This window comes from Triturus cristatus, chromosome 9 (genome assembly GCF_964204655.1).
Source record: "Triturus cristatus chromosome 9, aTriCri1.1, whole genome shotgun sequence".
NCBI lineage: Eukaryota > Metazoa > Chordata > Amphibia > Caudata > Salamandridae > Triturus > Triturus cristatus.
In genome coordinates this window covers 933,772,364-933,799,098 of record NC_140592.1, presented here as the reverse complement: position 1 = coordinate 933,799,098, position 26,735 = coordinate 933,772,364, and the positions used below count along the sequence as shown (strand labels likewise).

The 26,735-nt window shown below is 47.0% G+C and overlaps 1 protein-coding gene across 4 annotated transcripts in view; it reads left to right on the top strand.

The window, feature by feature from the left end:
• LOC146799096 (sodium/potassium/calcium exchanger 4-like) overlaps positions 1–23,857 on the top strand; it is a 937,744-nt gene extending 913,887 nt beyond the window's left edge. For all 4 annotated transcript variants that reach the window (XM_085628040.1, XM_085628039.1, XM_085628038.1 and 1 more), the window contains 3 exons: positions 17,024–17,136; positions 21,687–21,752; positions 23,059–23,857. In XM_085628040.1, coding sequence (XP_085484166.1) covers positions 17,024–17,136; positions 21,687–21,752; positions 23,059–23,199 — 320 coding nt within the window. In that variant the 3' untranslated portion in view covers positions 23,200–23,857. The remainder of the gene's footprint in view (positions 1–17,023; positions 17,137–21,686; positions 21,753–23,058) is intronic.
• The last annotated feature ends 2,878 nt before the right edge of the window (positions 23,858–26,735 follow it).

Below are 26,735 nucleotides of genomic sequence, written 5' to 3'. Positions count from 1 at the left end.
CATTAGCTTGCATCATCTTCACAACGGCCCCCCCAGACCGCCGGGGATGCTTGGTCGCACCTTAGAGATACCCATTAGGGACCATCTCTCAGGGTGAGCCAGGACGGGTTCCCCAGCGGTCGAAGCGCGGAGATACTCCTCCGGGAGTCGATTCTAGCGCTATATAAACCCACATGCACATTCAGTTCTAGGCCTGTATACTGAAAGCTGTCAGAGGGAGTTCCAGGTATATGTCAGCTTGTGCTTTTGCGTTAAATACAACAGGAAAGGTATTAAATCACAATAAAAAAAACTGCTGTGCTGTGCAGCAGGCACTATAAAGAACTGTGAAAAGAGAGAGTTGGAGAACTTCCATGAGAAATCAGATGGTGATTCACAACGATTTTAGAAGGTGCGAGGCGCTGTCCGGCGGCTCCAAAGTAAAGTCGGAGGAGCGTCACCCCCCCTGCTCTCTCAGCAGTGAAAACATGAAAAATATAATGATAATAAATATGGTTATTATCATTTTATTTTTCCTTGTTGAGCTGAGACAAGGGCGGGGCCAGCATCCTGAATAACAGCAGATGCAGCAGGGAGGAGGAGTGGTGGGCACTGTAAGTGTGCATATCATTGTGGCCAGCCATCATAGGACGGCCAAACCGACATGCGCATTTAGATCTCTCCACCCAAACTGTGCTGCACAGAGGGTGAAAAACAGACACAGGCTTCCAGGACCTGAGTGAGCATCAAATCAAGTCCTACATATTGTTCTTTTGGAGCTATGCCCTTTGATTCTTCCTCGCCACTTCTTAATCTTCCACCAACTTCAGGATGGCTGACGGAGGACCTTCTGGTAATCTAAAGGCAGGAAGTCCATCTCCTCTTAGAGAAAGATGCAAGAGAGGGGATTTCAGCCTCTGGTGTAGGAACTGGGTGTTACTCCTACTACGTCCGTATGCCGAAGGGCAACGGAGGCCTTCCTCCTGTTTTAGATCTTCACCTTCTCAATACATATCTGCAGAAGGACAAATTCATATTATTCATGCTACCCCAGATCCTGTCTGCCCTGAACCCTGAAGACTGGATGGGGAATGCAAGATGCTTATTTACGCTGCCTGCGGCTCACAGTGGAAAGGATCCATTTTGATTTTCAGTGCTCCCTTTTGGCCTCACCAGTGCCCCATAGAAGTTTACGAAAAAGATGGCAGTGGTCACAGCACAATCAAGGGAGGTCAGGGTTGCCTATCTTCCCCTACTTCAACGACTGGCTGTTGAAAACAGGCTCATCCCAAACAGTCATCAACCACCTCCAGACAATGGCAATCTTAACATCTTTGGGGTTCGCTATCAATGAGCTGAAGTCACACCTGACTCCTTGGCAGACCCTCCCGTTTTTCTGAGCTATTCTCGATACAGTAATGTTTTGTGCTCTTGCCCAAATGGATAGTCCAGGACATTGGGCTGTGATCTTGATGTTTCAGCCTCAGTCCTGGATCTCAGTGTGGGTGATCTAAGGCTGCTGGGATTGTTGGCCTCCTGCATCCTGCTGGTGTTGCATGCCAGATGGCAGAGGCTGGCTATGCTGTGGGATCTGGAGTTCCACTGGGCACAACATCAGGCAAATCTGTTGGATTGGATTCAGATTTTGGAGGTGACTACAAAAGGTCTGCAGTAGTAGCTACAGGACTGTGTTTGGCTCAATGGAATGCCCATCTCCTTACCCCACCCAGACCTGATGGTGGTCATGAATGCATCGCTGCTTGGTTGGGGAGGCCTTCTGAGAGAGATGGAGATCAAAGGTCTCCAGCGGAGAGTCAACTCAACATCATCTTGTTGGAGTTGAGGGTGATTCTCTTGGCATTGAAGACTTTCCTGCCTTTCACCATCAAACGAAGGCTGATGCAGGTGCTCACTGACAACATCACCGCCATGTGGTTCTGTAAGAAGCAGAGTGGGCACCTGAGCCCTTTGTCAGGAGGCCTGGCACCTCTGGAAGTAGTTGGACCACCAATGGATTTTTCTGGTGGTGAACCACCTTGTGGGATATTTAAACACCAGGGCAGGCACTCAGCTGCATATGTCTAGCAGACATCGAATGGCATAGGCTGCCTTCCAGCGATGAGGAGGTCCTTGGCTCAATCCTTTCACTACCGCTGAGTTTCCAAAGCAGCTATTGCTTGGCAATACTTTCCATCTAGAGTGGAACTCATGACTCCTGTATGCCTTCCCTCCACAGCCTCTCTGGACCCAAGTTCTGAAGAAGATCAGGAACAACTGTGTCCAAGTCATCCTAGTGGCACTGGATTGGGCCAGGAGAGTGTGGTACCCAAAACTCCTGGGCATCAGCATTTGTACTCTGCTGCTTTGGGGGGATCTTTTGTCACAGCACTAGGGCAGGGTGTTTCACCTGGGCCTGCGCAGTGCTCATCTCCATGCTTGTACATTGAGCGGCAAAAGTTGACCTTTTTTAATCTGCACCCCAAAGTCTTTGAAGACAACTTGGCAGAGAGGCATCCCTACACAAAAGCAGTGTTCGCCAACTGTTGGGACAAATGTGTAGGCTGGTGCGGCACCAGATTAGTTGAGCCTGTAGAGGCATAGTTGTCTGAAGTTTCACTGTTTGTTCTGTCTCATGCCTGGCAAGGATTTGCCTTGGGCACTTTTGAGGGCTACTTGTTAGTTATTTTGGCATTTTTGTAGCTGCTGGATCAGTCTTTGTTATTTAAATTAGTTGTAATGAGGTTTTTTTGAAAGGTTTGCAACATTTGTTTCCACCCAAATCCTTTGTTGTGCCCCTTGGGGACTTGAACTCAGTCCTCAGATTCATGCTGGGCACCCATTTTGAGCCATTGCACAGTTGTCCCTTAAGACTGCTGACCTTGAAGACAGTCTTTTACATCACAATAACATCACAATAACATCAGCCAGCTATTTGAGCGAACATTTGGCTTTCTGTAAATCCATCTTATACCACCTTCTTCTGTGATAAGTTGGTTTGAAGGACCCAAGCTTTCTTTCTAAGGATCGTGGTTGCTTCTTTTTATGTCAGCAAGGTCATCACCCTTCCGGCATTCCGCTAAGGATGAAGAGAGACTCCATCAGTGGGCTGCTAAAAGAGCATAGGGTTTCTACTTCCATTGTGCAAATGAGCATTTAGTGGATGATCAGATGTTTGTATGGTTTTCCAGAGCAAAGAAAAGAAAATTAGTGCAAAAATGGACCATCTCTCAGTGGATTGTTCTCTACCTAAAGATCTGCTATGTGCTATCTGTCACAGTTGTACCTTATAATTTGATTAACTTGATCAAATAAAATCACAACCATTTTGGGTACAATTTAATGGTGATGTCTGATTTTTTATTAGATAACAAGGATCTTTTCCTTATTTATATGTGGTTTGACTGTTCTCCACTGTGACACTAACTTTTGCACCACTTTTTACCCGAGTCCAGTGGCCTATCGGGTTACCCCATTGCTATATAACTCTTTTATGTGCTTTGAAAGAGCGCCAGAGCCGTGCAGGCGCATTCCACCGGGGCCTAAGCTGCTACCACTGCATTAACACTCCGTTAGGCAATCAAGTGTACTATATGATGTAGTTGTGCAACCTCACCATGTAATACTTACCAACCCCTTTAGAAACAGTAGGTTTTGCTTGTTAAACCTTAAGCTCAACCCTGGTTAGCTGTGACTCAGAGCAGCAATGCTTGTTCAAATGACCAAGTGTAAAGAATTTAAACAGCACCAAAACAATTGAAGAAGAAATCGATGGGACACTCAAGTAATTTGACACCAATTCATAAAAATAGACTGTATTTTTAGACACGACAACAAAAAAGATCCACTGGATGGTTCCTGAGATACAGAATGTACTAGGTATAGTAAATCAAAGCATTTTACTCATCCATGAACAAACACTGGCAAATTCAACAAATTTGACACTTAGAAATGTTTTTAACAAAAAGCGGGACTAGTTGTACTGCAGTCATTCAGAGTTACTTTAAGTGACCAACTCAAGTAGGGACCCACTCCAGTAGGGAGCCAGTCAGGGGGACCAGCAATGTCCTCAAAAGCAGTTACCTCAGCAGGTGAAGCAGGCTTCAGTCAGTTCCAGGCACTTTTATGAGTTGACGTGGTTTCCTCTGATGCAGGATGCCGAAGACATGTGAGAACACTGGGCGTTACGAAATTGTTTTGTACCCACAGAGACCAAAACTTTCCATGACAGAAAAGTGAGGAAAATGTTTCTTTCTGATGTATAGTTCAATCAGCAGATTTCTCAACGTTTTTATATTCCCATGTGCCACACTGGATCTGGAGAATTTTTCTTCGGCTGTTCTTGTGGGTCAGTAGGTGGTGTTGTGCAACTCTGTGTCGGATCCATCCTGCCCAAGATTGACTTCGGGGCCCCTACCTAGTCACCGCCTCTGTTCACTGACCTCAGTTCTTTCCTTTCCACATTTTCCAACGCTCCCTTAAATTCGGTTAGGCCTGACCTTATTTTTCAAAATGTTTTAAGTATACAAGGGACATGTTTCCCCTCTCTCCCTGCCCAATGCAAGATCAAAAGGGTTCAAGCCTAGCAAGGATTGGCACAGACAAACATCGTAACAGACACACATGAGGTTTGTCTCTAGTGTTTGGGCTCATCACATGACTCTGCATCATGCGACAAATGTACTTGGATGAATTCAATGGCCATCCTGAACCACAAAGTCAAGCTCTATGTTGCAGAACAATGCCAAAAGATCTGATCCCGTTCAAAGTTGAGGGCAAGGATGCACTCCTATTCCCAAAGCCAATCCTGTGACTGCTCTTCCTCCTTATTGAAGCCATGAGGTTAGTCTAAGAAGAAGGATATTAAGTCGAAGCATGGCTCCCCCTCATCCCACCATTCCTGCGAGGTGTGGCGCAGGGCTGAGAGTACCTCTAAGCTGTGGTGTCCGGCCTTTCAACCGATTCCGACTCTGGCCATGATTTTACCTGTGTTCCCAGGTCATGTGAAAGAGGCTATCCTGCAGATTTTTGGCACCCTACCGGATTCCTCTAGAGAGCCTCGGACTCTAAGGATCCAAAGGGCCTTCCAGTTGGTTAGCTATTGGTGGATCTGACCCCAATGCCAACTGTGCCCCTGGACGCTGATTTGGGGTCAGGCCTGACATCTGAGCTGATATCTACTCCTAGGCCCCGCACAGCACAACAACCAATGTCGGAACCTCAAATGTTGATGCTGGCACGGATGACCACTGACTCTAAAGTTGGAGCCAATAGTCCTTTCAGGCTCAGAAGTGAATCGACTGTGACAACCACCATAGACGAACGCACCCATCTCACCCCTTAGCATTTTTAGATTTGGAGACACTGCCACTACATTACAATTTGCCTGACCCTGATGTTGACGAATGTTTACAGGTTTATGACGAAAACCTATATGTAGACGTCCAAAATGCCAGTGCACTCAATACCTCCCCAAACACTAGTCTACACTCGCCCACTCCTGGGGGTATGACCACAGAAGAGTCGGCCTCCTTCGTGATGGTGATCAGGAGGCAGCAGTGGTCTTTGCACTGCAGCTATCCACCACTGAGGTTAAGACAGATGTCCAGATAGTGGTCCTGCAGCCATAGCAGACCTCACAGGATCATATCTTACCTTTTTAATTAGGCATTCACTGATACCCTGCTGGGCAAATCCAGAATCTTCTCCACTAATTAACAGGCAGATAGTGAGAAGACCCTACTTTTCTCCTTCAACATCCTACACCTGAAAGTCTGGTTGATACTCATGTTACTTCATGGTGCTAAAGAAGGATGGAGGCACCAGCCCTATCTTTGATTTCTGCCCTCTGAACTTCTTCCTCACGAAGCACACGTTCAAGATGCTCATTCTGGCCTGAGTTCTGTCGGCCTTGGATACAGAAGCCTGGATGTTGAAGCTTGATCTTCAGAACACCTACTTCCACATACCTGTCCTGCAGTCCCATAGGTTTTACCTGCTGTTTCAGGTAGCACAATCATTTTCAGCTCTCATTGCTCCCTTTCAGCTTTACCAGTGCGTTTCAGGTGTTGGTGGTAGATACTTCGGAGGTTGGGAATACCAGTCATTCTATAACTCAACAAATGGTTGCTAAAGGCAAGTTCACCTCAGACAGTTGGGGACCACCTTCAGACTGTGGCCAACCTGTTGTTATTGCTGAAGTTTTCCATCAATGTGGTAAAGTCACAACTAACCCCTTTTTTTGATAACCAATTTTATTGATTTTTAGTGAAAAAACAAACAAAAAGGAAATAGAAGACCAGCAGCAAGGAAATACATCAGTGCACAGCAGAAACATGGTGTTGTTATGGCATCAAATACATTCTGGATAGTCATAGAACATGAAATAGAACAGAGTAATGCCCACCGCGGGGCCACAGCTGCCCAAGAGGAGTGTCAGTTTGCTATCACCCCCACCCATTTCCCCCACATTTTGCAATACTTCTTTGGGCATCCCCTAGCATTGTACAAGGGCTTTTCCTGCGCCGCGCACCAATCCCCCCCCCGCGTCATCGTGTCATGGTGGGTGCAGCTGGGTTCAGCCAGTTCGCTGCAATGTCCCTCTTGGCCACCATCATGGCTGTGCTCAGGAAGAGTTTGACGCTCTGGATCCGTCCAACCCATCGGTAACCCCCAGGAGTACATTCAGTAGGTTAAGAGGAACCTCCTAGCCCAGGACCTCAGTGAGTTCTCCCACCACAGATTCCCAAAAGCGTGTAACCACGGGGCAAAGCCATACCATGTGCAAAAATCAGCTTGTGGTTGGCTACAACGGGGGCATGACGTGTCAGGTTGGAGCCCTGCGCTGTGGAGGCGCAGCGGTGTAAGGTAGGCGGTGTGGAGGTAGTATATTTGGACTAAAAGGAGCCTCGCAGAGGCTGTGATTGTTTTGGGTGTCATTAGTGCGTCTCTCCAATCATCATTCTCCAGGGTCCCGAGCCATCCCTCCCATTGGTCTCTAAGCCAGTGTAGTGTGGTGGGAGTGTTGTTCGTGAGGGAACGATTGATGAGGAAAATCCCCCCTTATCCCATTATTTGAGCTTCGAGTGGGCTGTATTCAGGTAAGGAGATGCCCTCTGAGATGTGGGAGCAAAGGGCGTGACGCAATTGCAAGTAACGGTAAAACTGTGAAGGGTGCAGGGAATACCGGGTTTGTAGGTCCTGAAAGGTACATAGACGGTCACCTCCCCATATGTCCTCCAACTGCGAGACACCAATGAGATCCCATGCTCTAAAGCCAGATAAGTTGGCGACCTCCTGAAGCCAGGTGCCCTGCCATAGTGGGGTATATTGAGTCACTTTGCCTGACCAGTGGGTGTGGCACAGAGAGTCCCTCCAGGCCAGAAGCACTCCCTGTGTGACTGAGGGCAGGGTTCTGGGAATGGTGTCCCCGTACAGCATCCCCTGGATGCTAGATAAGCCCAGGGCATGTAGTTCCACTCTGTATGCTGGGTCTGACCAACCGCCATTGAACCATTCGTGTATAGTGAGAAGCTGGGTTGCTAAATAATAGAGGTACAAGTTTGTATTACTCCTTCGAAGGGTGGGAACCCGCATTGGGTGAGGGCCAAACGGGGCCTCCGACCCCCTCAAAGGAACTTGGTGGCTAGACTGTCCATATCCCTGAACCACGTCTGTGAGAAGAGTAAGGGTATATTCTGAAGTACATAGAAGAACCTGGGTAACATCATCATTTTGAATAAGGCTATTCTGCCCACGGGGTTCAGCGGCAGCACTTGCCAATTGAGGAGGTCAGTGCGGACCCTCTTCACTAGCAGGGTTACATTAAGCGACGAGGTGAGGTCTGGGAGGAGGGCAACCCAGATCCCAAGGTACATGAAGGACTGTCTCCTGAGGGGTATTGTGGTCTGCCAGTCAAAACAATCTCTCGAGAGATGAAGGGGGACCAGGACGGACTTAGCGGAGTTCAGTCGGAGTCCGGAGGGCTGCTCAAAGAGACTCAACACTCGAAAACACCGGGGTCCCGATTGTGCTGGCTCAGCCAGAAAGAGCAGAACATCGTCTGCGTAGAGAGCAATTTTGTCCTCTCCCAGCCCAGGCCATTCCCACCCCATAATTTGTTTGTTCGACCATATGAGGCAAGTGATGGGCTCCATTGCCAAAGCGAAGAGGAGGGGCGAGAGGGGGCATCCCTGCCCCGTACCTCTCCTGATGGGAAAGGGCTGTGACAGTGCTCCATTGACCAGCACTTGAGCCCGTGGCCTACTGTATAGAATCTTCACCAGGTTACAGAAGTATTTCCTAAATCCCAGTTCCGCCAACATTTCCTCAAGGTACCGCCAGTCTACAGAATCAAAGGCTTTATCGAAGTCAACAAGAAGGAGCATCAAGTATGGGGTCAACAACTGGCAGTTCCCTAGAGCGAGGTGGAGGTGCCTGAGGCAGTGTCTGGTGCCCCGAGAGGGCACGAAGCCGCACTGGTCGGGATGGACCAGCTTGGTCAAATGCGGTCGCAGGTGGTTGGCTAAGACGGAGGCGAACACCTTGACCTCTGAGTTAATGAGAGAGATGGGGTGGTAGTCGGAGCAGTGCTTCGAGGGGGGCTGAGACTTAGGAATCACCACAATGGTGGCAATATCAGTTTCCGTGGGGAACAAGCCCCTGTCAGCCGCCTCAGCGTACACCTCCAGAAGGTGCGGAACTAGTGTGTCTCGGTAGGCCGCTTAAAACTCCTGCGGGAATACGTACGGACCCGGGGTCTTACCAGAGGCCACGCGAGATATAGCATCATTGACCTCCTCTAAAGTAATAGGGAGGTCCAGCACCTCTGCCTCAGGCTCACTGAGCCGCGGAAGAGAGATCTGCTCCCGATGAAGCAGTTCCAGAAGTGAAAGACTGGGAGGCTGTGCAGAGCAGAATGCAGCGTAGTAAGTGGCATAACATTGGGCCACCGCCACCAGAGAGTGCTGGGCCGTGCCATCCGGAGCTATCACTTTCGGAATTATGGGGTTGGCCATTGGGTACGTGGCCAGTCGATGAAGGAGCTTCCCATTTTTGTCTCCCCATCCGAAGACTCTGGCTACAGAGGACCTCCACGACAGCAATGGCGGCCTCCAAGGAAGTCTGCCTAATCTCATCCCTCAGAAATGCTAATCTTCTGTCTTGGGATTCAGATCTGCCTCAGATGATTGACTTTTGATGAGGGTGGCTTGAACTCCCAGGAGTGTAGTCCGGGACTCAGGCGCAAGTCGTTTGAGCTTGAGCTGGCCCTTAGCGAAGCCACGAATGGTGGCTTTACCAGCTTCCCACAGGGTACCAGGGGAGGAGACAGAGTCTAGATTGGTGGTGAAGTAGTGTTGGAGCTCGTCGCCTACCGATTTCCTAAAGTCCTTACCTTGGAGAAACCAGGCGTTCAGTCTCCAAACCGGACGTAAAGATTTTGGGAGGTCGCCCACCTCCATCGCTATAGGTGAGTGGTCAGATATACCTCTGGGGAGGATGGCAATGTCTTTAATTAACCGACAGTCCATGGCCGGCATAAAAATGTAGTCCAGTCGTGCATGCGTGTGTGTGTACTGTCGGGCCAGTGGATGCCAGAGTCTCCAGGCGTCGCAGACTCCCTGGGTGGCCGCCCAGTTCGTCTAAAGATTAGCGTGGGTGGTTCTGGTAGTCGAAGGGGCCCTGGCTGTGCCAAGGGCTGGATTCATGACTGCATTAAAATCCCTCTCAATGATGGTCATGCCAGAGGGCAAAGCGGAAACCAGCTCCGCAGTTCGCTTAAGTGTGGAGGCCATCAGCGATGGCGGGGAGTAAATGGACAGTAAGTTAAAGGCTCGGTCCACTTTGTTCCCTTCCAAGGCCACAAAGCTACCCAGAGGATCATTAGTAACTTTGCACAGCACAAATGTGAGAGCGCGACGCACGAGAACAGTGACGCCTCTTGACCCCCGATTAAAACCAGAATGCCAGACCCTGTCATAGCTGTACCCCGCCGGAAGGGGCAGCTGTTGCCTACAAGGTGGGTTTCTTGGAGCAGCAGTTTGTCGACTGCGTGGTGTTGTGCATACCGCAGGACCTCTGTTCGCTGAACTCTGTCTAGCAGCCCATTAACATTCCAGGACACTATGCGATGCATCCCCCTACCACTATGATTGTCAGTCATGGGGGATATAAGTGCGTGATGAGACTCGTGGAATAGATGTCAAACGCGGGTGGAGTACTACGCCTGTGTGGATTGGTGGGTGCACCACTGTAATGCGGGTTATGTATGCGTTTGCCGATTAGAGATGCTGGCGTAATGAACAAGGTGTGATAACGAAAAACTGGGACAACGGTCCCCTTCGCCTACTCTACCCCCTCCCTAAACTTCGGTAATGGAAGAATCTGTCAACCCTAACAGGTCAAAGCTGAAAGAGAAACCAAACTGAAACGCTTAGGAATGGGGATTCGTGGAGGAACCCTCCTCATAGCGGGATGTTCTGTGGCAATCCAGAGAGATAAGTGGCAGCAAGCATGATTGCTGTATCATGGGCCATGGAGCGGATTGTGGCCAGCAGTCAATTGTGTACTCAGGGTAGCACCTTGAAGAGGGCCGGACTCCGGCTGAGATCTGTGTCTGTTAGATCAAGTAGGGATGACCAGGGCAGAGTTTCTCCTGGATCCGAGTGCTTCGAGGAGCCAGTGTGTCGTAAATTTAGGAGGTCGCTCAGGGGTTCTCCGGACGCTGGACGCTGACAGGGACCCGACGGTGATTCTGATCTGGCTCGTCTTGGGCCCCGCCTCCTGCGCAAGCGGGTGCGTCTAGGGCATGGTTCAGGTAAACCCCCTTGGGCCCCCTCAGTGCGGCTCTTGGGGGACAGGCTCCGGGTGCTGATTCTTAAGGGATGTTCCTCCATCAGCCACGTCCAGGCTTTTTCAGGGGAGTCAAAGAAGAGGGTTCTGTTTTAGAACACCACACGGAGGCGGGCTGGAAAGAGAAGCCTATACTGGATGTTTAAGGTATGAAGCTTCTGCTTGACTTCTCCGAAGGAGCGTCTTTGGCCCTGAACTTCACGTGTATAGTCGGGAAAAATCATGATCATCTGGCCTTGATATTTGAGATGTTGTTGCTTGCGTGCTTCAGCCAGGATGAAGTCCCAGTCCTTGAAGTTAAGGATCCGCACTATTATTGGCCGGTGAGGTGCTCCGGGTGGCGGCTTTGGGGCGAGAAAGCGGTGAGCCCACTCAATTGCAAACCATGGGAGAGGGAGCCCTCAGGCATCCACGAGGCAGCCAGCGTTCAATAAAGTCAGATGTTTGGCCCTGTTCCGAGCCCTCTGGAAACCCCACCAGGCGATCGTTGTTTCGTCTCGACCTGTTCTCGGCGTCCTCAGCACGTCTGTGCAATTCTTGAGCTTGAATCTGGAGGCGAGCTACCTGTTTTTTGAGCTGTTGGATATCGTCCTCCACCGTGGAGATGCGGGACTCCGTTTCTTTGATCCGGGCCATGGCGTTGCGAAGGTCTTGACGGATGAGAGTCGTGTCGACCCGGACTTCTTCGATCTTGCCCTCCACCAAAGATTGGGAGGTGCGACTGGCTTGGAGGAAAGTGATGAGGTCCGTAGCAGAGGGGACATCTTTCTCCATGGGACCGCTCATTGCCCCGGACTCTGTGGTCATATATTTATCCATCTTGGTCTGTGTGGCGGGAGGTTTCGGTCCCCGGTCTCTCCCCATGATCACCGCTCAACAGGTGGAGCCAGGACTCCAAGCACGTCCAGTGCGGACAGGGAGGAAAGGGGGAGTGATCGGATCAGCAGCCTCAAGGCCTCACCTACGCGGCTCCAGGTGGTGGGGGGGTAAGCAGGCCGCAGGTAGATGCTCCAGTCCGCAGCTCAGGGACAGCTCCGATAGGCTCCACCAAGCCAGGTTACCATGCGGTTCCGCGGTCAAACCCCCCAGGTGCCTGCAGCAGATCCTGTTGAGAGGCCGCGGGTTGGGAGGGGGGACCAGTCAGTCAGCACCCAGGCTTGTGTTGTAACTTACCATCGCCGAACTAGGGGAGTACCAAGGATCAAGGAAGTTTCGGGGGCAGAAACAGTATCAGGGCGTGCTCCGTGGGCACCAGCTCTCAGGAGCGGGTGAAGGGGAAGGATCTCCGTCGATCAGAAGGGCAGGTGACCCTTCGCTGCGGCCGTCACTGGCCTCAGCAGGCAACAGTGAGATCAGGTGGGCAGTCCAGGAGGTCCGGTGGGAGTGTCCCTCTTGTCAGGTGCTCAGTCCCAAGCGGCAGGGTGGGAAAAGGGGGGCCCCCAGCGAGGACCCCCTACTGTCCGAAAAGACAGCCGATCTACTCCTTTGTGACCAAACCCTCTCACGGGACACTCACCAGATCAGACACACCGCTGTGGCACTGTTATATTATGCACCTTGTGTTAGCGGAAGGCCCAACAAGGAGGACCGGTGAGCCTGCCTGCAGCCCCTTAGGAGTGAATGTGGTTTGGTGCCTGGATATTAATGCAGGACAGATGAGGGAGGAGGACGAGTCCGAGCAAGCTGTCCTCCGCTGCCCAGAGCAACAGCCGACCCCCCGCACTCCTTCTCCACAGCTTCAGGGCTCCAATTTAAGCGGGCATCAGCCAGGCAGGGGAAGGGGAAGGGAGAAAAGGCCCCTGAGGTCTAGGAGCGTCTCCGTGCCCACAACAGTGTGGAGGGGGTGAGAGGAAGGCGGATCAGCAAACCTCCGCTGACCGGAATGTCAGCCAAAACACCCCCAGCACCCCCTCACCACACTTCCAGCCGGTCCAGGGACAAAACGTGCAGGCCGAGCTTTGCCATGGGCACAGGCGTAGGGCCCAAAGTACAAGGCCTAGTCCCCAGTTAAGCTGGAGGATGCCGCACCGGCGTGCAACAGCAGGGTTCGGGTCCGCTGAGGCCGAGCGCAGCAGACAGGGTTACGGCAAAGTGGAGGGTGGGGGTGGGAGAGAAACACAGTTCATCAGATCCCCACTGCCCTAACTCACAGCCGAGGCCCCCCTGATACCTCACTGCCGCACGCTCACCAGGTCCGGGAATGAGGTGGATAGGACTCGCAGTGTGGCAGTCCCAAAGCATAGGCCCCACTCCTCAATCAGGGCTGAGGGTGAAGCACTCGTGGGCAATATCGAGGCCCAGAGGGAGGGCGGCAGGAGATCACAGCACCGCTGTGGGGAGTCGGATGCTTTCACAGCGGGGGCCGCCATTTTGGGTCCAGGTCTGCCTGGAGTATCACAGCAGAGCTAGATCCGGGGCCCAAAGAGCGCTGAGTCCGCACCCCAGCGCAGGTCCTGAGTTAAGGGCAGCTTCGGCAGCAGCATAACGGGCCGAGCACTCTCTGATGGTAGCAGATTAAGGAGCGGATGACTGCGGGGTCTGGAGCACTTCTAAAGTGTGACCGCCATCTTGATGGTCCTGGCCCCCCCACCTAACCCCTTTTATCGGACGTCTTGTGGGAAAAAAGAATAGTAGAACATTTGTTATTACCAACTGGATTCTCTGCATTTGTGGCTTCCAAATGCAAGCCAGTGTGCAAGAAAGAAGACACAAAATGCCCTTTGAATCACAATAGTATGAGCAACCACAAATTCAGAGGTGTACTAGTAACCACTGTTATTAAACTCCCAATCTTGTGTAAATTTCAGAAATACAAGGCTTTTATTCATAACCATTTTTCATTCGTTATATTTTACCTTCTAAATTGGTGGATAGTCGGTATACCATGAAAACATTGCGTGTGTTTGGAGAAATTACAAACCTGAAATATTGCCGTGACCAGAATGGCATGCCGGACGTAATAGTATATTGCTTTTGTAAATCAGACATTGTGACGAGAAGTTACAGATGACAGCATTATCACAAATGGCTCTTATTCATACTCATTTTAATTATTTTTTTATTTCAACAGTTAGTTTCTTTAGGAAGACATTGAGGGACGTAGACAAATGACCCCTTGCTCAATTCAGAAACATATAGCTTTCCACGATGGTTTCACACATGGTTCAAACACAAAAACTAGGAACAATTGACTACCTCTTAGAAAAATGTAAAAGTGATATTCAAAAAAATGTTTTTTGACACAACTCTGCTTGTTTGTGAAAACTGGGAAGATGGTGATCATAGCTCACCAAACTGGAAGTTGAAGTCATTTTTAGAAAAGAAAACATACATTTTCTTGCACAGCACTTTTTTCTATTTTTCGTACAAAAACCACAATGTAGTAATATTTTGACGATTTTCTTGAATCCATCTGGAGGCATCTACAAATCCTTGGTACCATTAGAATCCCCAGGATGTTGCAAAAAGGGTGCAAATTTGGCAAGGATAAATTTTTGGGGGAAAGTCATAAAGGTTTAAACACAAGCTACATCTATCATCCCAAAAAAAGCTTAAGACGAGGGGGTGCAGTCAAAAGATTAAAGTTGTGCGTGCAATGGATGGCCCTGGGGCAGCTGTCTCCACTTTTACTGTGTCTATGGCAATAGTCAATATCTTTGATCACCTGGATTCTCATTGAAAAGTATTTAACCCATGAAGTCGACAGTGATCAGAATTGCTGTTGGAGCTCCTAATTTCTGTCATGCCATGCCTGTTGTGTGCATTCTTCACTTGTCCCCATCAATATTGCATTTCCTTTATGTCACTGTGTCTCATGCACTCAGTCCTTGGCTCTGCCCTGTGTTTTTCTGCAACGGTGGGTCTTCAGATACACCTCTACCCATTCCCTGAGTTTAGTGATCCGGGGCTTCTTAAAATTAGAGTTACATACTGAGAGAATTGGTGTTCACTCTTTTGCTGTTCTCTCATTCTTTGACTTCCTTCCTTTCCTCTATAATTTGCTGTCTTTCCGGATCTAATTAAGATCTTGCTATTTGTACAATACCTAGATGTCTAGTCTCTCTGTATTATGGAAATGACAAATTTTTCACAGTGCCAAGAAACCCTCTGGCGTGGTAGTGTGTTTTACAAATAGCAGTTACCCTTTCATGAGAGAGTTAGAATAAATTAATAATCTCTTGTGACGTTTGAGATATAGGTAACAAGGTGCATGTCAGGGACATATAGACATACCGCATACATACTATGGGTCTGTGAGTTATCTGGGCATTATGAGCCATGTGCATAGACACTAACTTCAGGACATTTTTGGTACCTAGTCTACTAATTAGAAGTGCCAATAAATGGTGTTTTATTATTGCTATCTGGACTTTTCGAAAGCTGAAAACATGGCAAATTGTTAATCCTTCAATTGACTTGCAAATATAGTCTTTGAAATTGACCTTTTTGTCCAGCTTGCCAACGGTTTACATTCTGTACACATGGAAGTATAGACATTGTTGTCACCAGCTTCTTTTGGAAAAAGTCTGTACAAGCGACTAGCTCACAAGTGTGGCAAGGTATTTGTTTAGAGTTTACAACCCGACTGAGTTTCTTGACACTGCAATCCACGGTGTTAGACACTTCAACCAAGGAGTGTAATCTCCAGTATAGACACCACTACTAATTAATTTAATCTCCTGCATTAGACATCTCTACCAATGCATCTGATTCTCAGTATCACAAACCACCACCTCTACCCATGTGTTTAATCCCCAGTGTTATACAGTTTTACCGATTCATTGAATCTACAGTATCATACATCCCTATCAGTGAGTTCAGCTGTCCTCCACAGAGACATTTACAAAGTAGATCAATCCCTGGTGTGTGACATCTCTACAAATACATTTAATCCTCAGTATCACATACCTCTCCAATGAGATAAACTCATATAATCAGACTCCTTTATGAATTAATTTAATATCTAGTGTCAGACTTTGCTTTCAGTGAGTTTAAACTCTAGTATTAGGCACAGCTGCCAGTGAGTTCAATCTCCAGTGTTAGACACATCTGCTAGTGAGTTTAATCTCCAGTACAAACCACATCTGCACATGAGTTTAATCTCAGTATTAGACACAGCTGCCAGTGAGTTTAATCTCCAGTATTAGACACAGCTGCCAGTGAGTTTAATCTCCAGTATTAGACACATCTGCCTGTGAGTTTAATCTCCAATATTAGACACATCTGCCAGTGAGTTTAATCTCCAGTATTAGACACATCTGCCTATGAGTTTAATCTCCAGTATTAGACACAGCGGCCAGTGAGTTTAATCTCCAGTATTAGACACATCTGCCCGTGAGTTTATTCTCCCGTACTAGACACATCTGCCAGTGAGTTTAATCTCCAGTTTTAGACACAGCTGCCAGTGAGTTTAATTTCCAGTATTAGACACATCCACTCGTGTGTTTAGTGTCCACTATTAGCCACATTTGCCCATGAGTTTAATCTCCAGTTTTAGACACAATCTGCCCATGAGTTTAATCTAAAGCATTAGACACAGCTGTTAGTGAGTTTAATCCCCAGTATTAGACACCTCTGCCAGTGAGTTTAAACTCTAGCATTAGACACAGCTGCCAGTGAGTTTAATCTCCAGTATTAGACACATCTGCCAGTGTGTTTAATCTCCAGTATTAGACACATCTGCCCATGAGTTTAATCTCCAGTATTAGACACATCTGCCCTTGAGTTTAATCTCCAGTATTAGACACATCTGCCCTTGAGTTTAATCTCCAGTATTAGACACATCTGCCAGTGAGTTTAATCTCCAGTATTAGACACATCTGCCCATGAGTTTAATCTCCAGTATTAGACACATCTGCCCTTGAGTTTAATCTCCAGTATTAGACACATCTGCCAGTGAGTTTAATCTCCAGTATTAGACACATCTGCCAGTGAGTTTAATCTCCAGTATTAGACACATCTGCCCATGAGTTTAATGTCCAGTATTAGACACATCTGTCTGTGAGTTTAATGTCCAGTATTAAACACATGTGCCGAGGGGATTCATCGCGCGTATCATTAACAAACACGTTTTTAGAGTTCTTTTTACACCTATCCCTTAATGTTCGGAGAAGGCTGCTTTCGTGACTCAGCAATAATTGTACTATGGCCAGTGATCATGACGTGATGCTATTAATTCAAAATGTGCTTCTTTCAGGGTCTGGAGACATGGCTGTGTCTAACTCCATCGGCAGTAATGTATTTGACATCCTTGTGTGCCTTGGAGTTCCTTGGTTCTTACAAACTGTCGCTATTCAGTATGGTTCAGTTGTAAGTAGCTAGATATCTTTGTTCAGTTTATTAATGTTTTGTCCAACTGTTTGCTAAGTAGTGATCACTAACACCTTTGCATTTCGTGGTTCCTGTGCTTCATAACTCCGCTTACCAGCACAGAGGAGCACCTTCACCTCCACAGGTGGAGGCTAATGGGTGCATTAAGGAAATTGCACACACACATCAATTGAAGTGCAAAGTCCATTGTGAGCATGTGATGGGTTCAGTACACAAGGGAATCAGTGTTCTGAAGGCAGCACCCTTTCCAGGTCCTTGCAAGAGTAGCTCATCCAGGCCAGGTTTTTTCTTTGCACAACACTCTCGTCTTCAGACGCTAAGGAGATAGTTTTGTCTATTACCGAAATTGAAACACTGCAGGCTATCCCCTAAATGGCACTTAGGAAAACACAGGTTCTCAAAGGTATTCCTTTGGAATATTTGGGGATTCCAGTGTCCTGACTGCCTGGGGGATAGGCATTCTATATACGTGGATGCTCGCCTCCTTTTCATCCAACGTTACAAGGAAACTGTCTGTAGAATTTTTCAAACCTCAATGGACCTCTGGGCAAACTGGGAGAAGTCAACCTACATACCTCGAGTGGGAAATTCCTCCCAACACAGCCTCAATATCAAATTAAAAATTGCCCACACATTTTTTAAGTAGCTAGGCATGATGATCATAACTGGCTCTAGACCGAACTGGAATCCTAATGATGCCCCGTTACAGACTGGGATACAGCGAGATCTGGATAGCTGGGCTATACTCTCACTCAGGGGCATATTTAGAAGTGAAGTGGCAGAGTGAGGCGTTAGCCTTCCTGACTTAACGCCTCACTCCGCCACTTCAGAAACGCAGGGCTGCACCAAATTCAGGGCAATTTGGTGCAGCCCTGCGTCTCCCCCATTGCGCTGGCGCTACACTTAGCAGCCTAGCACCAACCCAGGCACCCTTGCACCATAGTGCAACGGTGTCTGCATGCAGAGGAAGATTGTTTATGTGCAGGAAGGTCCTCCTTCCTGCACATAAACAATCTTAAAATTAAGTTTTGTCACTTCTATGTGTGCTGCTTAATGCAGCACACCTAAAAGTAGCAAAACTGCTTTTTTTTTTTTAAATGATTGTTTATGTGCAGGAAGGGGGACCTTCCTGCACATAAACAATCATTGGGCTTTTGCTGTTTTCATGTGTGCTGCACAACGCAGCATACATGAAAACAGAAAAAATGAAGAGAAATGAAACATTTCTCCTTGTTGCACCAGGGGGAGCCCAGATTTCCTCTGATCTTAATTCTGGCGCTGCCTCCTATGTATGCCACCCTTGTAAATAGAAGTCAGCGTCAGAATCAAGGGGGTGTTTTGCGGTGGGATGCCCACAGCAACACCCATTGCCCGCCCCTTTCACGCTAAGCATAACGTGAAATGGTTCCTATTTCGAAGGCAGTGTTAAGCCACATTAAGTGGCTTAACGCTGCCTTGTAAATAAGGCAAAGCCCCTATTGCCACAGGAATGTCGTAAAAGGTGACGTTCCCATGGTGATTGGGGTTTATAAATATACCCCTCAGTGTCTTGGACCACGGTGCCCTCTTAAACATGGCTGCCCTCCCACATATCCTGTACACTATTCAATACTGCGCGTATTTGCTTCCCCAGTCGTGTTTTTCAAATACTACAATCTCTAATGTGTCTTATGGGCGGGAGGAACCAGGTGGGTCTCGTTTGCAAGCTCATACAATTTAAAGATCTGCCCTGTGCATATTTCCATCCCTCTAGATTGCAGCGGTTAGTCTGAGCCACGGACGCTGCCTGCTGGCGCTATAGGAATACAAAGGGCACATTTCTACATGTTATATGGGGTTGCTCAGTTGTTGCCTGATACTGGACCAGAATACTTACGTGCCTGGAGAGAGTATTGGGCAACAATTCACATTGGAACCTAGGACGGCCCTGTTGGGGATCATGGATGGCAGGGACAGAGGCCGCGGTGCACAATTGTTGGTGGGACTGGGCTTCTTGACAGCTAAACCTGATACAGCTAGGAAGTGGCGAAACACTGCCTCGCAGCCTTCTGCGAATGGAGGGGCGGCATGCGCGGATGCACCCTGATGGAAGAGGCTGTATACAAATCCTGAGGCTGACCACCAAAATACCAGCGGATTTGGTTCAAATGCATTCAGTAAAAAGCTTTTTAGAAATCCTGGTCTCAGGAATATTGGTTGGTGGTAGTTGATGCTTGGTGGAGAATTTGGTCGACGATACATTACCCCTTTATTAGAGGGGATAGGAGGGGCCCCTTGGGTGGTTCAATGCTTACAGTAGTTTCTAAGCTGCTGTGTGTGTTCTATCGTATCATCATTGACCGCATGGATAAATTAATACTGGTATGGAAATACAAACAAAAGCTTTATAATTTTTTTAAAAAAGAAATCCAGTACTTCGTGTCTTAGATTCCAAAGAACAAACCTGGACTGGTTCAACTACTCCCACAGGGACATGAGAAACATGAGAGGTCTGCAAGGGTCATGGATGTACAGGGGCGAGAGTTTCAAGATAACTCTGTATCACTGAATCACATCTTTTCAAGTCCTGTGATTTTCTTTCACAATCTTTGTTTTCATTGTCTGTGCTGAATTGTTCCATGTTGACCCAGAGCTCTCAAATGTTGCAGGCCTACACGTGAGAAGATCACCGCGTCCAGTTTTTTCTTTGAACTTTAAGACTTGTGCTCCTATTGTTTATGTATAACAGCACCACAAGGTCCAGAACACAGAACGATTGGGTGAGCTACTCACGCACGAACTTGGAAGACTTGGGAGTTCAGTTGAACTGAGCCAGAAGTGTAACTCTTACAATGTGTGCATTTCTTAACTGAAGGCCAGGTCTGTGAACGAGGTGATCCAATGACCCAAAGGCATCTGGTACTCCAAAGACAGCTCTATAGTAGAACTGCACACTGCATAATACTAGGCCTGCACAAGAGCCAGGCTGAGAGTCCTGTAGCACAGCTGCAGGACCTATCAATGGCATGTACCAGGACAGGGATTTGGGGAACAACTATCAGATCTGTGGAGTTCTGCATTTAGAAGCCTAAAAATAGGGGGGCCCATTTATGTGTTTTTGCCGTAGGGCAGTGCAGCTGGCCTTCTTGCTGCGTTGCCCTACGGCAAAAGAAAAGGGCAAGAATGTGCCATATCTGTGAGATATGTCGCATTCCTGTAATTTTTCCTGCACAGGTGCACAATAGGCTTCCACGTGCCAACTAACGCACCTTTGCACCATGGTGCAAGGGTCCCTGCATTGCAGGGATGATTGTTTTTGTGCAAGAAGGGAAACCTTCCTGCACAAAAACAATCACAAGAGACTTTTTCCTTTTTCTGTGTGTGCTGTAGAATGAAGCACACATGGAAAAAGGAAAAACGAGGAGAAATAAAGATATTTCTCCTCGATGTGCCTCCCTGACGTATACATTTATAGCGCTGCATCAGATTTACAATTTTTCGTAAATCTGGGGCAGTGTCAAAATGCTATGGATGTTGCTGGGAAAGCCCCCAGCAACACCCATTGCACGCCCCTTTAATGCAGAAAACTGTGGTTTGGCTTAAATGACTCATGTCTAATAGCACACTGCATGTTCTGGGCTAAGTGCAAAAGGCCAGTTAACAGAGGTGTGTGCTGTAGCATATACAAAACTGAGTGAAGAATCACTACGAGTCAGGCTCCACTCATATGGAAGTCAGTGGACCTGTAGTTAGGCTGTGTGCAAAGTGCTCAGTTAAGGTGCACTCCAACACACGGGTCGTAGTGATGTCTGCAACAAATATAGCACCTTACATCGCATGCGTTTACAACGCATGCAATTACAAAGCAGTCGTTACAACGACCGCGTTGTTACATCGCAGTACATTACAACGCAAGTCGTTACATCGACTTGCTGTAGCTGGGCGCGCTGGATTTAGGAATAGTATAATTTACTATTCCAACTCCAGTGTGCGCAACAGTAGGGAAGGTGTTGGAATAGTAAATTATACTATTCCTTAGGTTAGTGCGCCCCCTACAGCAAGTCCATGTAACGACTTGCATTGTAATGTACTGCAATGTAACAACGCGGTCGCTGTTATGACCACTTTGTAATCGCATGCGTTGAAACGCATGTGATGTAATGGCTTTTCCCTGTCTGCAACATGCTCAGTTCAGGTGTACAGCAGTTGCCCTCGAGTGACAATAGGCGTGGGCACCCACTTGCTGTAGAGTCTTCCATTTCAAACTGGGCTCTCACATTTCCAGACTCCATGCGTGGAAGTGTTCTAGAATTTTACTTTATTATTCTGGTACTTAGAGTGCTGAATTTATAATGGTTAAAGAATACAAGTAACAGAATGCTGGCATGGACGAACTTCTCACACATGGAAAAGTGAAGATGCAAGGACTGGGTGTGGGTGGAAATAGCAACTGATAATTGAAGAAATAGAAAGAATAGTTCATTTGGCAAATAATAGACAGCTCTTTTTACAGCCATTAAAAAATCATCTATTTTGCATTTTTCCAACAGGTAAGGATAAACAGCAGAGGACTGGTGTATTTGGTGATACTTTTGCTTGGGTCGGTGGCTCTGACAGTAAGTACATCTCCTTGTAATTGTATATATACCCTTGTACTGCCTGCCCCAATTGATGATTATAATTTTTAAGATTTGTACTAGGCGGTTTTCGAGAACTGCTCTCCTGTTGAGTTATTGAGTGTGCATTTAGCCTGCCCCGCCCTTGCACCTTGCTCAACTGAGTGCCTCCCTTGCCATCCACCCTGGGGTCTCCAAGCTCCAACTGCAAACTTGAATCAACTCTACCAAAATACTCAGCCAATCCACATGACCAATCAGAGAAACATTTCAAAGACAACAATGCCAAGAACCACTCAATCAAACACAAACTTGTTCCGTGTCAGAATATCATAGACGGAAATATTATCTGCTATATATAATTTGTCCCAAATATAATTTGCAAAAATGTCATTCATTACGCGTAGGTGCTCTATTGCTTCCTCCAGAAGGGAAATATTGTTGTAGACAATATTTAGGACACAGTGGTTACGTCAAATGTTAATCTGACAACAATATTATGTTACTGCTCCTTCTACCTAATACCTTTCATTGATATTTAATATGTATCCCTCCCCTAAGCAGTCTATATTTTGCTGCCACTTCTAAGGAACGCATGAAATCTACTAAACTTTCTAAATCCCAATTGAGCATCGGCAAGCCTCACTAGGCTAGTATGAGTTCACATAGAGCTAAAATATGAATTGTGGTGTTTGCCTCCAAGGAAACCTACTGATGCATTACAATAAGTATCTGTGACGAGGTAAGAGATGTGTAATGCACTTCATCAGCTGACTCAATTATCCTGGTAACTCACAGGATTAATGGAGCTCTTACCATCAATGTATATGGAGATAGAAAATACATGAATAAGTGAGTGGGTAAAGGCACATGTAAATTGACATACCACCAAAGGCATCTTGGCTCTAGAATTAGACAAGCATACGTTGATAGAGGAGGCTGCTAAGGAGGGTGGTACAACTCATTTAATGATCACCCATCATGCTCCTTAATTCGAACAAAGGTAGAGGAGAGACTGGTAAATCCGGCTTCTCATTTATTTACAAATCTTCTGCCACCTTAGCCACTGAATTCAACATACTCATCCTGACACCTTCTCTAGTGTGCTACTACTTGACCCTAGATGTTCCAATGCAATGTTGATTTAATTGACTCATACTAGCTGCTTCAGGACCGCAGTGTTCAATTTGTCAAGACTACATAGTGCAACCTACCAACACGGAACACTGTACCACTCAATTTAATGAAAAGTGAAGTTTGGGTATATTGGGACCTGCACACTAACTTTCTCCTTATATGTTTGTAGGTATTAGGAGTTCACATAAATAAGCGGAGGCTCGACAAGAAATTGGGTGCCTACGTACTGTCCCTCTACGTCTTTTTCCTGTGCTTCTCCATTTTGATTGAATTGAACGTCTTCACTTTTCTCAACTTGCCAATGTGTTAAGATGCTGTTGAAGGCAAGATGGCAACGGGAACGTAGCCTTAGTGGAAACCATCAAAACAATCTTCAGTAAAGAAGAACTATTCTCTGTCTTTGGGCTTACTTGAAAAGTTGAGAGCCCTTGCTATTTGCGAGTTGGTGACTGAGACAAGTTCTGTTGGAAGAAAAGCCCAGGACATTTATTTGTAACCCCGAAACAAGGACTTTGAGCCTCATCTGCTAACTGCTATGAGTGGCTTCTCCTATTTTTGGATCTTGATCACAGTTTTCTTCTTGGCACTGTGATGTTTTGGTTTTCACAGTCTTTTGTACTAGCAACCATTATGAACTCTGAGAACGATGTGAAACACACAAGCCCGGTGATGGGAATGAAAGATACTATGTTATGTTGTTTGGATTTGTAAAGTGCAACTTATCACCTGAAAGGTATCCTGGTGCTGTAGTAGGTGTGTAAGTCGGCTGCCAGGTGTTAGTTGAAGAGCCAGGTCTTCAGCTTCTTGAGGAATTCCAGCAGCGAGGAGGAGGCACTTTTGGGTAGCAGGAGTTTGTTCCAAGAATTGGGTCTTTTCAACTAGGAGCTATAGAGGGAAAATGCCAAGCCGCCCTCCACTCAACATCTATCACCACCGATAATGGCTTGGCATCAAGAGGACTCACTTTTCAATTCAAGGACCTCCACTACTATTGGGAATAACTATTTCCCAACCTGCGGCAACACGTCCAAATTTAGCCAGGTACTGAGCCTCTTAAATTTCAATTAAAACAACCTGCAATACAGCCCTTCATTACCTCACACAAAGTATGACACCACACCTCTCAGAAAAAGTCAGGGAAGTCGAGGTGAGAAGTGAAAAGTGAAGGATGAGAAGGCACCTCACGTATGCAACACCAGGAAGGCTGCCAGCTAGTTCTCGCTGGTATGCCCACGTTTTATCATCATTGGTTGCCAACTCATAAAGATAGTGTCCAGTAAAGGAAAAGGTGGATAGACAAAGACAAAGATTTTTAAATGGAAACTTTGCTGTCCTTTACTGGACACTATCTTTATGAGTTGGCAACCAATGATGATAAAACGTGGGCATACCAGCGAGAACTAGCTGGCAGCCTTCAAGGTGTTGCGTACGTGAGGTACCTTCTCATCCTTCACTTTTCACTTCTCACCTCGACTTCCCTGACTTTTTCTGAGAGGTGTGGTGTCATACTTTGTGTGAGGTAATGAAGGGCTGTATTGCAGGTTGTTTTAATTGAAATTTAAGAGGCTCAGGACCTGGCTAAATTTGGACGTGTTGCCGCAGGTTGGGAAATAGTTATTCCCAATAGTAGTGGAGGTCCTTGAATTGAAAAGTGAGTCCTCTTGATGCCAAGCCATTATCGGTGTTGATCCAAGAATTGGGTGCCAGGTAGGAGAAGACTTGGCCTCCTGTTCTGTTTTTGCGTATGCCAGGGGTTTGTGCAAGAGAGAGTGAGGCAGCGCTTAGCAGTCAGGTGGGATGATGGAAGTGGAAGCTGTAGTTGAGGTAAGCTGGACCAATGTTGTACAGTCCCTTGTATGCATCTGTGAGGAGTTTAAATTGTCAGCACTTGTGTATCAGCAGCCAGTGAAGTTCTCTGAGGTTTAGCGTGATTGACATGTTCAGCATGTCAGAACTAGTGCTCCGTACGATTTTTATGCACAAATACTTGTCTACTACTGAATAATCAAGCGAGCGAAAACACCTTGCCTGGTTGCACCTTGTTCTGTTGATGAATAGGAGACTCTGGCTTCCTTTTCCAGCTATGCCCTACCTTTTTAAATAGTATTAAACATAACCACTTTATTTAAATTGATAGTGTTTACATTAAAAAAGATATACACATCTACTAGCAAGATTTTAAGAAACTGGATTACTATTTGGGGCGGTGACTGCCCACCTCAGAGAATAATCATAACCCTTGTCGGGGTACACCTTTAAAGTCACTAAATTAACCTGAGCTCAGCTCCTTGGTAGTTTTGGCACAGAGTAGACAAGCTTATCGTAGGGCAACTGTAAAGTATTTTTTGCAGTACCAAAGCAGTAATGAAATTGAAATGCATCTCAAGAGGTGGCACATTTATGCGTGACACGATTTAATGGGTGGGAATGACTCTTGGGCACACCCTAACCAATGGGCTAAAAGTTTCTGGGGCCAATCCTACCCATTTTAGGCTTTTTTCAAGATGGCGTAAGTCTTTGGCCACATTAAACTTGGACTCTGACGGCTGGGAGGTGTGGGGGAAGTGAACTATGGTAATCCTTGTGTCCTCCCACATCTAATACTAAAGTCCAGTTTGGGACAGTTACTGTACCCCCAATTAACCCAGACACAGAATTCTGGTAGAACAAAACAGGGTTTTCCAGCAACCAGACAGTGGATACACAAGGATTGTTTTGGTATCCTTTTTTAATCCGTTAACGTGTGCCCAAAGTGTTATATGTAAAATCCCATCAGACCTGTCAAGCAGGTTTTGACATTCAAACAGGATTTGACAGTAATGTCAAACTGAGGCTCAGTCTGACTGGAGTTTACCTGGCTCGAAGAACAAAGGAAGTTCCCTGCCTAGGTGTCATATAACATTTGCTAGTGACAGGGGAGGCCTCCTTAAAGTGCTCCCTAAGGGCCTCATGTAGGTAGCCAAATACCGGTCGGTAACGGCCGATTTTCGGTAAATATGCCGTTACCGACCGGTATTCAGACAAGTGAGATGTAGGAGTCCAAAAACGACTTTTCGGTAAATATGAGGCGGTAAATACCGAATCATATTTACCGAATTCTAAAATACCGAATCAGAGTTACCGAATACATACTTAACGAATCGGTAAATATGAAGTGGTAAATATGAAGTGGTAAAAATGATAATGACATGTAGGAGCACTCGGTAATTAAGAAATCCAAGAAAATCGGTAAATAAGAGTCGGTAATTAACACGGATTGAAAGCAGGTGGTAACCATCAACAGTGCATATTAGCAATCCCAAAATGCAACAGCTTGGACAACATGGCCGCTATGTATGTCATTGCAAGGCGCCTACGTCTACAGGCAGCAGGACTGAGGGTTTGGCGACGGGAGGAACGCATCTACAGACAGCGCATCACACTATTCCACCTGACTGATGCAGAGATACATGAGAGGTACAGGCTACACCCCGAAACCATCATGGACTTAATCAGGGACCTTCACCCACTCCTGGACCAGCCAATCAGAAGGGCGCACGCCATACCCCCACATGTGCAGGTGCTCTGCAGCCTACATCTGCTGGCATCCGGCAGTTATCAGGTGGTGATAGCTGCGGTGGGTGGTGTATCCCAGAGTTGCCTGTCACGTTTCTTCAGGAAGTTCCTGGATGCCATGATGCAGAGAATGCACCACTACATCAGCTTCCCCAACACACAGGCTGCACTGCAGAAAACTAAAACTGACTTTTATCACATGGCACAGTTCCCCCATGTCATCGGCTGTATTGATGGTACACACATCCCAATCTGTCCACCAGCTGACACAGAGCACATCTACAGGAACAG